Raw genomic sequence first — 13,906 nt, 5'->3', positions numbered from 1 at the left:
GAGAGAGGAGGGGGGAGGGAGAGAGAGAGGGGGGAGGGTTGACTTGGAGGTCAGAACCTTTGGCCATCCGCATATCTGGCTGGACTTTCTCACTTTCTCAAAGTAGAGAGGCAAGAAAGGAGAGGGAGGGAGGATGAGAGAGAGGAGGGAGAGAGGGCTCAAGATGGGGAGAGGAGTGATAAGTTTTGAACATTTGTTTTGTTCATCCTTTACTCTTTTTTGATTGGCTGGCCATGTAGATAGATGTGACTCGACCAATCTGCAAATCTGTCTAGTCTCTCTTCCATCTTTTCTTTACAGATTACTCTCTAGTAACACCTCTAATCTTCAGCACTTACATGACCTATTTGTGTTGCAAATGCCGTAAAACTCTCACTAAAACTAAAACCAAGTGATCAGAGGTTTGTTGTTCTGTGACAGGCACACACCATGTACCAAGTGGGTCTCGTGGAGTCAGACCCCCACATAGAATATTTCTGGGCTGCCCTTGAGTCTTTCAGTCAGGAGGAATTGGCGAGGTGAGTTTTGCTCTTACTGTGGGTTTGTGTGTGTACGTGTGTTTGTGTTCATGTGTGTATATGCCTCGTAAAGTCTTTCAAGTATAAGGAATAACAAGGTGCTGTAAAGTTTTATGGAACTTGTGCATAAGAGTGTGTGTTTCACAACTGTCTTAAAAACAATTGGCTTCCGGTCAAAGAACTCTGCAATGCATTGTCTCTCCCCCCCCCCCCTGAAATCATCAATAAAGGTTCATTTCTCTTGTATGCTCTCGAAAACATGTGATAATCAGTATTGTCTTGGTCTTTTCCCGTCACCCATTTGTCCAAGTTCTCTAGGTAAACTACTTAACGGTCTCTGTGTTGATTCCAATGACCTAGGAAGTGCATTTGTGGGTGGTTGGCGGACGCTGTGGTGCAGTTTTCTTCTTCATTCGTATCAAGCATCTATCACCATTATCTCTCCTTTTTTGTGTTTGTTGCTCCCTTGTAACATCCCTAATCTTTGGCACTTAAACGACCTTATTGTGTTGCAAGTGCCGTAAAAGGCTTACATCAGCAAAGTGCATTTATTTGTTCCTAATTCTTTTTGAGATCACTCTCCATCTTGTGCTGACTTGTTTCAGCATCTCCTTTTCCTTCCATTTCCTCTGTCTCCCAAGTCAGCCACATTTCTGCTTCTTTTTCCTCAAACTAATTGTGGCGGGTTGTTGGAGTGGTTTGTGGTTGGCTCCTTTTTATCTATCAAACATCTATTGTCCTTATCTCTAGTCCTTCTTTTTTTGTGTGTTTGTTGCTCTCTTGAAATACCTCATAGTCTTCGGCACTTAAGTGACCATATTTTGTTGCAAGAGCTGTAAAACTCTGTGCTGTAGTCTCTCTCTCTCTCTCTCTCTCTCTCTCTCTCTCTCTCTCTCTCTCTCTCTCTCTCTCTCTCTCTCTCTCATATATATATATATGTATTATTAACTAATCCTGACACTCTCTATCTTTCCCATTCCCCACCGCAAGGTTTATCAAGTTTGCGTGTAACCAGGAGAGAATCCCACAGACGTGTCCGTGCATGGAGGGAGGTCCCGACTCGGCCCACGTCCCGCCTTACCCCATGAAGATTGCCCCTCCTGATGGCTCCGGTGAGTGCTGTAGCCTCTCTCTATCGATCTCTCTCTCTATCTTTCTCTCTTTCTCTCTCCCCCCTCTCCCTTCTTTATTAATGTGTCCATTTCTCCTCTTATTTATGGTCATTTTTAAGGACCAGCGGGGTAACCCAGATTTCAGGGGTTTCCAGTTAGAGAAATCTTGACCCACACCAAAAGTGGGCATTGCCCTACTTATAGGAGAAGTTTGGTTTCATTGGTGTGTATATTTGTTTGGTTATAGAGAAAAGTCTCCTTGTCTTTTAAAAAAACTGAACAAGGGGCTAAAACTTTACCTTCGATTTTCTCAAAACAGCATTGTTCGAGATAGTCCGTGTGTGCTTAAAAGCAACCTTATATTGTTTTGTATCTCTCTTTCCTCTCTTAAATATACTGTTAAGTCCCTTTTTCCTTTTTTATATATTATAATATCTCTCTCCTCTGATATCGTCAGCACGCTGTTCAAACGTTCGAAGCCCAAAAAGTAACATTTTTCAGTAAAGAGAAAAAATACAAACCTGTTTCATTCTTTTAGAAATTTTACCTACATTATATATTCTTTTTTTTGGGTGCTTTTTTCAACATTTATAATGAGTGAATTTGACAAAATATTTCCTAAGCACGTACAACTGATACCACTGACAAAGAGACTGCAATTTGAAAAATGTAATGTATTTAGTTCTTTGAAAAAGCGAGACACAGATTTAAACAGAAATGAAAGAGGAAAAGGAAAGAAATAGGACCTACGCAATCAATTACATTTTAGAGAGAGAGAGAGAATCAAAGAAAAAAAAACGACCCTAAAAGCTTTGTTTTACAAAACAAAGAGAGGTGCAAAAAAAGAGAGAGACTAGAAGAAATAAAAACTTTCCAAAAATAAATTGGAAAAGTGAGAGACAAAGAAATTTAAAAAAAACACCCCTCAAAAGTACAAGAGAAACTATTTTTTACTCATTCCTCCCTGCAGGTTTGCCGGACGGGCGCTACATCCGTGTGGAGACGTGCATGTTTATGGTGAAGCTGCCGCAGTACTCCAGCCAGGAAGTGATGCTGCAGAGACTGCGCTACGCCATAAACTGTCGCGAGGACCCACTCAGCGGATAGATTGTTCATGACCCACCTGTGGGACGGGGATCATAGACCTACCAGGTGCTCTGATAAAGTTTTGATGGGTTGTTGGGGTTTTTTTTTCATCAAAGAACTCCAATCAGATTTCTACATGAATAGCTTACGTGATTAAATTTTTAGGTGATGGAATGATATATGTACCAGCAATCATTGTCAAGTTCTAAAGGATTTTTTACAGATGGAAGCATTACAAGACATTATCATCGTTCCACGAAGGCTAAAGTTGAAGTTTTCTGAAAAGTGAAGAAAAAGAGAGTGCCCAAATGTTCGGTAAAGAAATGCTAGGAAGGAAATTGTGGAACAGGCTGAAACTAAATCTCGCGTGAGATCTTTATTCTAGTAACATATTTATCTTGATACCCATAGAAATTATTAGGGGCAATTGTAGGACCATGCTGATGATACATACTCCAGGATAGTTTTCAAGGTCTTTATGGGAACAATTCCTAGAGAAAGAAGGAAGTAGCACTTGTGCTACCACCATTGCAGCTTTACAAATGTTGTGCAAAAACCGGCAGAGTTACTTTTGTACAGTGGAATGAAAAAGTGAAGGGAATGTGTATTGTCAGTGACAAGACTGGGGTAATAATATCCTGTGGAGAATGAGAGAGAAAGAGAGACCATTGAAGAAGACAGAAAGAGAAACCATTGATGCTGATGCTTGGATTGTTTTTGGTAATAAAGGTCTGCATTTGACCTGTCTTTGACCTAACCTTAAATGGAAGTAGTAGTTCGGGACTGAATGCGTGAGGCCTGTTGCGACATTTATAGGGATGTGTTTCATTCATTGCTCTTGTAAATTATTCCTCTTTTTAAATTTTTAGCTCCTCATAAATATTGTACATGATAAAGGAAAGTCAGCGCTGGAATAAATGTCTTTTTATTGTTGCTTGTGGGTTGCTTTCAATGACTAGCAATGAGGCTGAACCCACACAATGAATTATTGAATGATTTGTCTGTACAGATCTCTACAGGTGTTTTATATATATATATATATATATATATATATATATATATATAAATATATATAGGAGAATTTGGCTTGTTGTGTCTTGCTGCAGGGGGAAATGTGGCACAAAGATATGCAGAGAAAGTTGCTTAAAGATAACCTTTAATAATAAATTATTACGTTAGTGTGTGCTTTGACATTTTTATTTGGTTGAAAATTTGTCTTTCACATTGAGCAAGCCTGCTTGTCTCCTCCCTTTGAAAATGTTGTTGCTAACGTGATTGGATTAGCACGCGACAGTATGTCTATGTTCAACCTTCTCAGAAATTTGACTTTTTACGATGATGATTTTTTTAAATTTCAAGTTTTGTGGCAAAAATGTATGTGGATGTGACTAATGGTGAAATAAGATTGTGTGGAGGAGTGACAGGTTTTTTGGGGGTTTTTTGTGACAAATTTTGCAAACATGTCGAGTGAATAGTTTTGAAGAGAATGACAAAATGGTTCCAGCTGCTACAACTGTCAATCAAAGGAAACCGAAATGATTAAATCAAATTGATTGTCTTAATTTTGTGTATTTATTTGTCTTTGACTGAGGGTGGCTGGTGGCTGCGCTCGCTACAGCTGGCTAGTTGTTGACCTATTGACCTATGTTGTGGATGGGGTGGGAACTTTGTATTGTGCCCCAGGCCGCTTCCACAACTCCTAGGTTTTGTAACAAGGAAAGATAGCTCGATTTTTTTTCTCCACTTTATATCTTACTCAAATAATGATATTGTTATTAAGTAATAAATATTTGTATTAGTACACAGTGAATGGTTCATATTGAGATTGCTACCGATGTAGTTTTTTCTAGTTTTCTCCTTTCTCTGTTTGCCACTTGTAGAGTTCTCTCACTCCCTGCTGAGTGAACGGGAGGAGGGGCAGCTTTTATTTGTTGGTTTATCTGTTTATTTGTTTAAGTAAGTAGAAGCACACGGACAGAGTAACAAGTAAATCATTTAGCGCTGGGGTGAAGTATGACAGACGGACATGCAGTGTCAAATGAAAACCTGCCTCCTAAATGATCTAAATTGTGTTGTTTGGGGCATAAAAACTCTTACATTTTAAGATTGTTATGTGGAGCTGGAGCGGTGGTTATTCAATCTTTTTAAGAATCTTATTTCCCCTCACTTTTGTGAGCATGTTGTATGTATGAAGCCAGTGGAAATCAATAAAGTTTGACAGCTGCTAAGGCTGAGGAAGACAGCAACTTTTTCTTCTGAGTTTGGTGCTTGTTGTCGTTCAGACATTTTTAAAAGGGGATTGTGGAAACGAAAAAATAATTTACTCATTTGCTCAGATTTTTTTGTTTTTGTTTTTTCCGTGCCTGCTGAAATTATGTTATGGTCATTGAGTCTGCTCATTTGCTTTTGATATGTCGTATCTGAATAGGCGATTATTAAATCAACTTTTGTCATCTTTTTATATTATTTAATATTATGCTCCTTTTAAGAAAAAGACATCGCAGGTGAAAGGGTGAATTGCTTTTTTTGTTTCTTGACTGTAGCTTTTTATAGACAGTGTTTGTATTCACTTTTCAATTATTCTCATATCTGGAACACTACAACTGTATCTGGTATTGTGATTCTGGTGTCAGTCTTTAGATTAGAACTGTGTCACCCTTCGGTTTTTTAAATATACATTTTGGTGAGCTCATATTTCTTGCCATTTTTGTTCAATACCCAGTTAACATTTATGAATAGTAACCCTTATTCTTGATGTAATTACTTACCAACGGGGTTGTGTTATAACTAGAACTGATTTCTTAAAAACATTTATATCAGCAAAAATAATGACGCTCCCTCCTTGTAACTACTTTTACCCCTCCCCCCCGAGCGGTACTACTGACTGAAGTGTCTTTAGGCCATTCCCAAAGGCGAGACATTAACCATGTTCTTATGCATAGTAGAATTGTAATTGTAAATGGGCTGATTCATCAATGTCATGCTCATAACTGTCCCTGAACTGCAACGGGGAACTGCTGCCTTTTCTTTCCTAATCCTTACTATCGTCAATTTTCCTCTACTTCTTTTGTATGTTTGTCACACTCTTGTGACCCGCTATTTCCGGGGTGCCTTGATAGTTGAAACAGACTTTGTGCTGTTGAAGCTAGAGAGGTGAGCAGAGTAAGCCTGATTCCCTGTAAGGACTTGTCTGTTGACATCCACCATTTGGCGCTCATATGACCTTATGCAGTTGCGAGTGCCGTAAAACCTCAACTAAAACTAAAAGAAAGTAACTACTTTTGAAAGGTCTTTGGATTTTCCCCAGTTTTGCCAGGTGTTTAGTTCAGTGAGGTTGCTCAAAGAGACAAAAAATTGGGGATTTTATTTCCTTTCACTTTACGACTTTTTACGGATTAGTCTCGTTCCATTTAAGCTGACTTCACTGTTCCGAATTTTAGATGTTTATTTTTGTCCAGAGGATGGTTGTTTATCGAGAAGAACTCGCAGAAAATCATCAGCAACCATTTTCTAAAACTCTCTTAATTTATATAGTGTTTTTCAGTCCCCAGTATGTCACGATATGAAAAGTTGAACATTACCATGATGTACCAGATACGTCATTGTGGATTTGACGGGGTTAACAAAAAAGAGTGGACCTATTTCTTCCAGTTCTACTGTTAAAACATAAGCACAATCAAATTGGTTTGTAGTGGTTTTCTCTTGTTTAGCACGTACTGAGTGCTGAATTCATTTCCCTATCACATATTCAGTGCTGAATTCATTTCCCCAGCACATACTGAGTGCTGAATTCATTTCCCTATCACATATTCAGTGCTGAATTCATTTCCCCCGCTCATACTGAGTGCTGAATTCATTTCCCTATCACATATTCAGTGCTGAATTCATTTCCCTAGCACATACTGAGTGCTGAATTCATTTCCCTATCACATATTCAGTGCTGAATTCATTTCCCCCGCACATACTGAGTACTGAATTCATTTCCCCAGCAGGTACTGAGTCCTGCATTCATTTCCCTCAGGCTGTTGTGGCTGGTGAAACTTGTTTGTTACCACGTGCTGCACTTCCCTCTCTCCAGTTGATGTTGTGGTTATTTCATAATTTGCTCATTTGTCTCAAACGTTTGTTTGATTTTTATATTATTACCGCACCAAAAGCTGTAAAGTTTGGCAGTGAATGTGTAAGTATGTGTGTGTGTGCGTGTGTATGTGTGTGTGTGTGTGTTATGGTATTGTGTAGTGATAGCTTTGCTGATCATTCAGCGCATACATCATGTACACAGAATAAAAGACGTGTAATCTATCTACATCATGTGTGATGTAAAGTTAGTTGGCCTCACCCTTTAAATGACCATATTGTGTCGATAGCTCTTTAAAACACATACTCTAACTGAGCAGAGCATTCTACTAGCCAAGGACTGAATCCACTTCTTATTTATTAATGGTTCAACTCTTTCTCTGCAGTGGTATTTGAGTGGTCGAAACATTAAAAATTTTCTTACTCTTTTAGACCTTGTCACTATTTTTTTTTCTAAGTAGACGTAGGCGATGACTTGTGATCTGAACAGGGTTTGTTTAATGCTCACATTACAATACAATGTTTGTTATTACACACCTTGATGATGTACGAAATGTTGGTACCCAGTATTTCACTCGTTAAGTTTTTAACTGCCAGCGTGTGTTATGTAGTGGTTAAGTGTTTTACTGTCACATGTATGAGATTCGAATTCAATTCTCAGGTGGAACAAAATTTTTATCAAGTGTCTCAGTCTTTCTACTGGGATGTTGTGTCTCTCTTGGCTGGCCTTATAAATTGTGTCAATGGGGCCATAAAAATGCCTATGTTAAATTAAAACAATTTAACTCGTTAGATTTTTAAATTTTGGCTAAAGATGGTCCTGACGACGCCCTGAGGTTTATATAGTCATTTTGTCACCATCTTTTGGACGACTAGATCCTTAACGTGTTGTTCCAATGGGTTCCTGGTAAAATGTAGCCATGATCATGCACACTTTACCGATGTCTGTGGTGGAATGGTCAGGCTCTTTGCCATTGCATGCAGAACATGCAATTTCAAATCCCACATGGGAAAGATTTTTATTGGGTACGTATATCTGTCTGTCAGTCAGCTAGGATGTTGTATCCCTCTCCTCCTGGAAAGGCCTGGACATGCAAGGTTGAAGTAGCCAGCCTCGTATTCCTATCTTTTGTATTGTTTGTAGCTCAAAACATTGACAAGCAGGTGGTTGGTGGGTGCTCTGGTACGCTTTGCTCCTTCTTAGCCATCAAACATCTATTATCCTGATCTCTCCTCCTGGTTAATGTTTTTTTACTCTCTTGTAACACCTCTAATCTTCGGCATGTATGTGACCTTATTGTGTTGCAAGTGCTGTTAAACTCTTTATTAAAACTAAACTAAAAATCATTGACCTTTTTTTTGGAAAAGCTCACTTGCTTTAAACATCTCTTTAAGGTGAGCAGGGGATTGAGTATCTGTAAAAAGAAAGGTCAATGGACACTCTTTTCTTTCTTGCTTTCTAGAAAACTGTCTGTGCTTTTGTTCCTGTAGAGAATATGTTTGGGGCTATTTCTTCGTAAACCCTGTATTGTACTGTAATTTTTCTAGCTAAAGCTCCGAAATTATTGCGAGTTTTGCGTGCATCTTTGTCCGTGTTTGCAAGTGTGGCATATCAATAAGTAAACGTGTAAATTGTAACGATGAATTGTCAAATTTTGACATGTGAGCACTGTGTTTACATGTAATATACGAGCGTATATATATATATATGTCATTATATCGAGCGTCAATATATATGCACATACACACACACATGCGCACACATACACAGTATGTACAGATTTGCTGGAAGCATGGGTCTTTATGTTCTTTTGTCCTTCAGTTTATGATTAAAATATATGTGTGTATATAATAATGTGTGTCTATAGGTGTGAACATGTTTCCATGTTTTAGGCGCGTTTTCGTGTGTCGTAAAAATGTGTGTATGTGCTCGTATGACCTGTGTGTGTATGTTTATGAGAGAAGAGGGAAAGAGAGAGGCAGATGGGGAAAGAAGTTGTGTAGAGTGTTGTAATTGTGTTGTACATGTGCATTAAAAAAATGGAATTGAAAAATACATGTGTGTGCGCGTGTGTGTATGTGTGTGTCTGAAAGTGAGAGAGATAGGTGTGTGTTTGTGTGTGTGTGTGTGTGCGTGTGTGTGTGTATTGTGGGAAAATAACATTCATAAAAAGATTGTGTACCGTGTATTTTGCCATGTATTAATTGTCAAAAATATATACAGTACACGTATATTTTGCCATGTATTTGTCAAAAATGTATTGCGTACACGTATATTTTGCCATCATATGTCTGTGTGGTTCCCAAAAGCACGCTGGTGTCTCTGTCGATGTGCATCAAATCTGTGTCATCTCGTGATAGTTGTGAGCTTAATATAGTCAATACAACTTTATTATGAACTCAGCCGACACTGTGTTTGGTTTTCTGTACGAGATTGGGTGAGATTTCTTTCTTTCTTTCTGCTCGCGGGTGGTTGGCAGGTGCTCTTCTTATGTGGTTTGTTCCTTTTTTCCTGTCAAACATCTATCATCCTTATAAATCTCTCCTCCTTTTCTTCGTATGTCACACTCTAGATTAGTAATACCTCTAATCTTCGTCACTTACATGACGCCTAAAATTTGTATTATTCCAAATCGGCTTCTTTTCTTTTCTTTCCAATTTTCATTTCTGTTTTACTTGTTCCCTGTACTAAATGGCCATATAAAACAACTGTTTGTTTGCTGAATGTTTAGTGTGGGTGGTTGGATCTGGGTTTGAGAGGTTCTCCCACCTGGAGAGCAGCTGTCACAGTGGGCTACAAAGCATATGAGACTTTGCAAATAAATAGAAACGCTGAAGCCAAGAGAGAAGCCCGCAAGCTGCACACGTCCATTAGGCAGGTGGTTGGAGGGCGCCAGTGGTAGATCCCACTTCTTTACCTTTCCTCTGTTGTTTCTGTCTTACTTTTTCCTAGCACAAAATAACTACTGTACGTTTGTGTCAATGTTTTTCTCTGTATTCAAACTAAAGTAGACAGTTGATCAAAAAAGAAAGAAAAAAACCCAGCTTGTGGAAGCAGTTGGGGAAAAACCCCACATCTAATGGAAGTGGTTTGTTTAAAAAACAAAACAGCTAAGGAGACGGTTGGTGAGAGACGTTTGGTAAAAAAAAAAGAAAATAACACAGCTAGTGAAGACGGTTGGTATTTAAAAAGAAACGCAGCTGGTGGAGACAGTTCATTAAAAAGAAACTCACCTCAGTGGAGATGGTTGAAAGGGAAAAGAATGACAAAACTGGATGAAACGGTTGGTCAAAAACAAAAGTTAGTGGAGACGGTTGGTAAAAATAAAAAGCGGAGAAAGACGGATAGCAGAAAAAAAGGAAAAGCAGCTAGTGGATACAGTAGTTAGTCAAAAAAAACAACAAAAAAAGTGCTACGACGAGAGACGGCAGGTGAGAGGGAAAAAGACACAGCCAGTTCAGGCAGTTAGTTTTTACAAAGAAAACAAAGCTAGTGAAGACAGTTGATAAACAAAAAGAAAAAAACATCTGGTGGAAGCGGTTGGTTAAAAAAAGACGCAAGTAGAGACTGTTGATTTAAAAAAATAAATTGGGGAGACAGTTGTTTAAAAAACAGATTGTTAATGGAAAAAAAGAACAAGAAAAAACAACAGGTAGTGGAGACGGTTGCGGAAAAAAAGTGCCCCCCCCCCAAAAAAAAAAACCCAACAAAAAACCCCCCATCAAACACAAACCAACAACAACAACAACACGACCGCCAAACCAGCATCGGAACTAACGTCGTTTAGACCGATAAGCCTCACATCCTGTGTCATCAAAGTTATGGAGAGAATGGTATCTGAACGACTGTACGACATGGCCGAGCGGAACGGCTGGTTCTCCGAACTGCAGGCTGGTTTCAGGAAGGGGAGATGTGTGGAAGACCAAATTCTGAGAATTACGCAGAAGATTTCCGATGGCTTCCAAAAGAAGGAGAAATCGCTACTCGTCCTCCTCGATTTTTCAAAGGCATACGACACGGTCTGGCGAGAACGCCTACTCCTCACCCTCCTGGACAGAGGTATCCCAGATACATACGTTTTATGGCTGAATGGCTTCCTTCAAAATCGTCAAGCCAGAGTCCGATTCAATGGAATACTGAGTAATAGCAGGAAAATGAACCAAGGTCTCCCACAAGGTTCGGTCCTGGCACCCATCCTCTTCCTTTTTTATATCGACGAACTGGCGAAACTACTTCCGGACGATCTCACAATTTCACTCTACGCTGACGACGTCTCTATCCTCGCTTCATCACGCACGACACGAGACGCCGAAAGTCTGACACAAAGAGCGGTGGACATCGTTGCTGACTGGAGCAGGCGATGGAAACTCACGCTAAACGGCTCAAAGAGCGAGACAACATTCTTCACGCTCGCAACATCTGACTCGGAATGGAAGCCGTGCATCACGATAAATAATTCGTCAATTAGGTATGAGCCCTACGCAAGACTCTTGGGAGTCACACTCGACCGCAGGCTCACGTTCCGGAAACAGGTTGAGACAGTAATAGCTAAGGCCACACAGAAGATGAGGATGCTCGGCGCTGTAGCGCACTCAAAATGGGGATGGAGGAAAGACGACCTACGCAAGGTCTACCTCACTCATATACAAAGTGTTCTCAACTTTGCGAGCAGCAGCTGGCAACCGTGGCTGAGCAAAACTCTGATAAATAATCTGGAGGTGATTCAAAACAGATGTCTGCGACTGATTACCACCCAAGCCCAGTCCTCACCGATCGAGGCACTTCGAGCTGAAACGGGGGTCCCAAGCATTCAGTCCACCATAAATGCTGTCTCCGATCAAGAGAGAAGGCCCTCCGACTGAACAACGACCACCCTCGACGAATTGCGGCAACGGAGCAAGTGCACAGACGCCTAAAAGGACGCAGGGATTTCCGAAAAAGGGCCGAAGACGTCAGCAAAAAGAGCCCACATCTGTTCGACTGCGAGAGGAGGCCCATCACTTACTTCGAAACCAGGCCCTGGGAACGTGGAATCAACCCCGACATCACTTTTCCCCACCTGTACGGCATAAGCGGAAGGAGTGACTCCAGTGGGAAGATTCAAAGCGCTGCTGTTCGTCGAGCACGAGAGCTTGGCGCACAGTACAATATCTACACTGACGGCTCGGCTAGGGCAGGAACAACGGGCGGCGGCGCTGGAGTCGTCATCACAACGGGGAACCCGTCCAACCCTACCGTTGTCGAGACATTGAGGGAGAAAGGCGCCATATTTACGTGCTCTTTCGAGGAAGAAAGGAGAGCCTTGGAAATGGCCATTGACTGGATTGACAAAGAGTGCGATGCATCCAACTCGGTCGCTATCTTCACCGACAGTCAATCACTATGCATGGCACTAGTGGGAACATCACCATCCTTCGACCAATTGCGACTACGCATAAATAATGCAATACCTCAACCCACGATTCAGTGGATCCCTGGTCACCGCGATATCCTCGGCAACGATCTCGCTGACAGTAATGCCAAACTGGCAACAGCGCTGCCGGGTCCAGGCCGCCAAATTACTTATGACAGTGCGTGCGCCCAGATAAAACTAATTACAAAAGACCCCCCCTATATGCCACACGCGGACGAAGGAAGTATACAGGGCATTTTCCTTAAAACGAAAGGCTCTTATTATGTCCCGCAGTGACCAGTCATTACTGGCAAAAATCAGGACCGGTCATTTCTCTGGGCTTCGGGCCTACAAAAATAGAATAGACAAAACATCGGACCCAATATGTCCATTGTGCAGCGAGGAGCCCCAAGATTTGGAGCACTGGCTGCAGAGATGCCCCGCCACGGAGGCCGGGCGGTGGCATCTCTTCGGGGAGGATTCAGGGAGGTTGGACTGCCTCACCCGCTACCCAAGGGGGGCGGTGGCCCTGGCGAAGAGCACACTCTTCGGGGCTCCGAACATTTCGAACGGATAGGCTACCACACACACACACACAACAACAACAACAACAACAGTTTTTGGATACGGTTGGTATAAAAAAAAACAACTCTGGTGGTGACAGTTTCCCTTTGAACGTAACTGTCGTATTTCTTCGTAATCTTATGAGCTGTCAATGCAGTTTCTTTTTAACTCAGAATTTCGTAACTAAAATTTTTACGACTTTCGAGAGCTAGCTATAATTTCAATTTCATTGCTTTACTGGGAAACGCTCTTTAAAATTTACAATTCCGTAATTTTAAGTCACAACCCCACTTTGAAAACGTGCGTTGGTGGCTACCGCAGATTTACTCCAGTCTAAAAAGTTAAAGGAGATAACTCTATGGTGGCTACCGCTAGCTAGCCAAGACAAAGAGAGTACAGTGGAAACCTTATAAAACAGGCCTCGTAATACCTGGGATCCGGTAATAACAAGGATGTTTAAATCCCCGTTTTTTTTCCTACTCTTTGTCTCTATTAAAAGTTATTGGCAATAACACTCAGGGCCTCATCGGAGTCCAATAGGTTATAGCAGGGACAAAGGCTCGTTAACAATGTGTAAAAAGTTGGAGAGAGAGAAAGAGCGAAAGAGAGAGAGAGAGCGAAAGAGAGAGAGAGAGAGCGAAAGAGAGAGAGAGAGAGAGAGAGAGAGAGAGAGAGAGAGAGAGAGTGTAACGCAGTGATGGAGCAAACCCATGCAAGCCACGCCACTGCAAGCACACGCTGTGGATGAAGAGAGAGCTGTTCGTGGGTAGTTGTGACAAGGGAAACTACCCATGAATAAATACAGCTGGATTAGTTCACAAATGCTTACTTCCCTTGCGTTTCTAATTTAACAGGGATCTAATATAACAGGACTTTTTCCTCTGGCCCTACCACCCCTGTTATATCTGGTTTTCACAATACATGTTACAGAATTCTACACTTTTAGAAACGGAACTACTCTCTCGCGACCGTTGATTCGCTGTGAGGAATTGAAGCTAAAACATTGCGGCAGAATAGAGTATAGAATAGAATCGGTGGTGAAGGTAGCTTTTATATAGAATTATGTGGTAGCAAAGATTCTCTACTATCTACAAGATCTTTGGTGGTAGCCTCATGGACCTACCTAAGTCCATGGGTGGCCAACATGTACGTCGTC

The 13,906-nt window shown here is 41.0% G+C and overlaps 1 protein-coding gene across 1 annotated transcript in view; it reads left to right on the top strand.

Moving 5' to 3' along the window:
• Nucleotides 1-3,392, top strand: part of LOC101853605 (probable E3 ubiquitin-protein ligase HECTD4) — a gene marked incomplete in the record, with an annotated part of 74,361 nt that extends 70,969 nt beyond the window's left edge. Inside the window, 3 exon segments of the mRNA XM_035968422.1 lie at nucleotides 421-518; nucleotides 1,509-1,630; nucleotides 2,601-3,392. Of these exon segments, the coding sequence (XP_035824315.1) occupies nucleotides 421-518; nucleotides 1,509-1,630; nucleotides 2,601-2,737 (357 nt within the window).
• Between the last annotated feature and the right edge of the window lie 10,514 nt (nucleotides 3,393-13,906).

The sequence above is a fragment of the Aplysia californica genome, unplaced genomic scaffold (assembly GCF_000002075.1).
Source record: "Aplysia californica isolate F4 #8 unplaced genomic scaffold, AplCal3.0 scaffold00058, whole genome shotgun sequence".
Taxonomy (NCBI): domain Eukaryota; kingdom Metazoa; phylum Mollusca; class Gastropoda; order Aplysiida; family Aplysiidae; genus Aplysia; species Aplysia californica.
The sequence above is the reverse complement of the archived record's forward strand: the minus strand, read 5'-3'. Positions and strand labels throughout refer to the sequence as shown.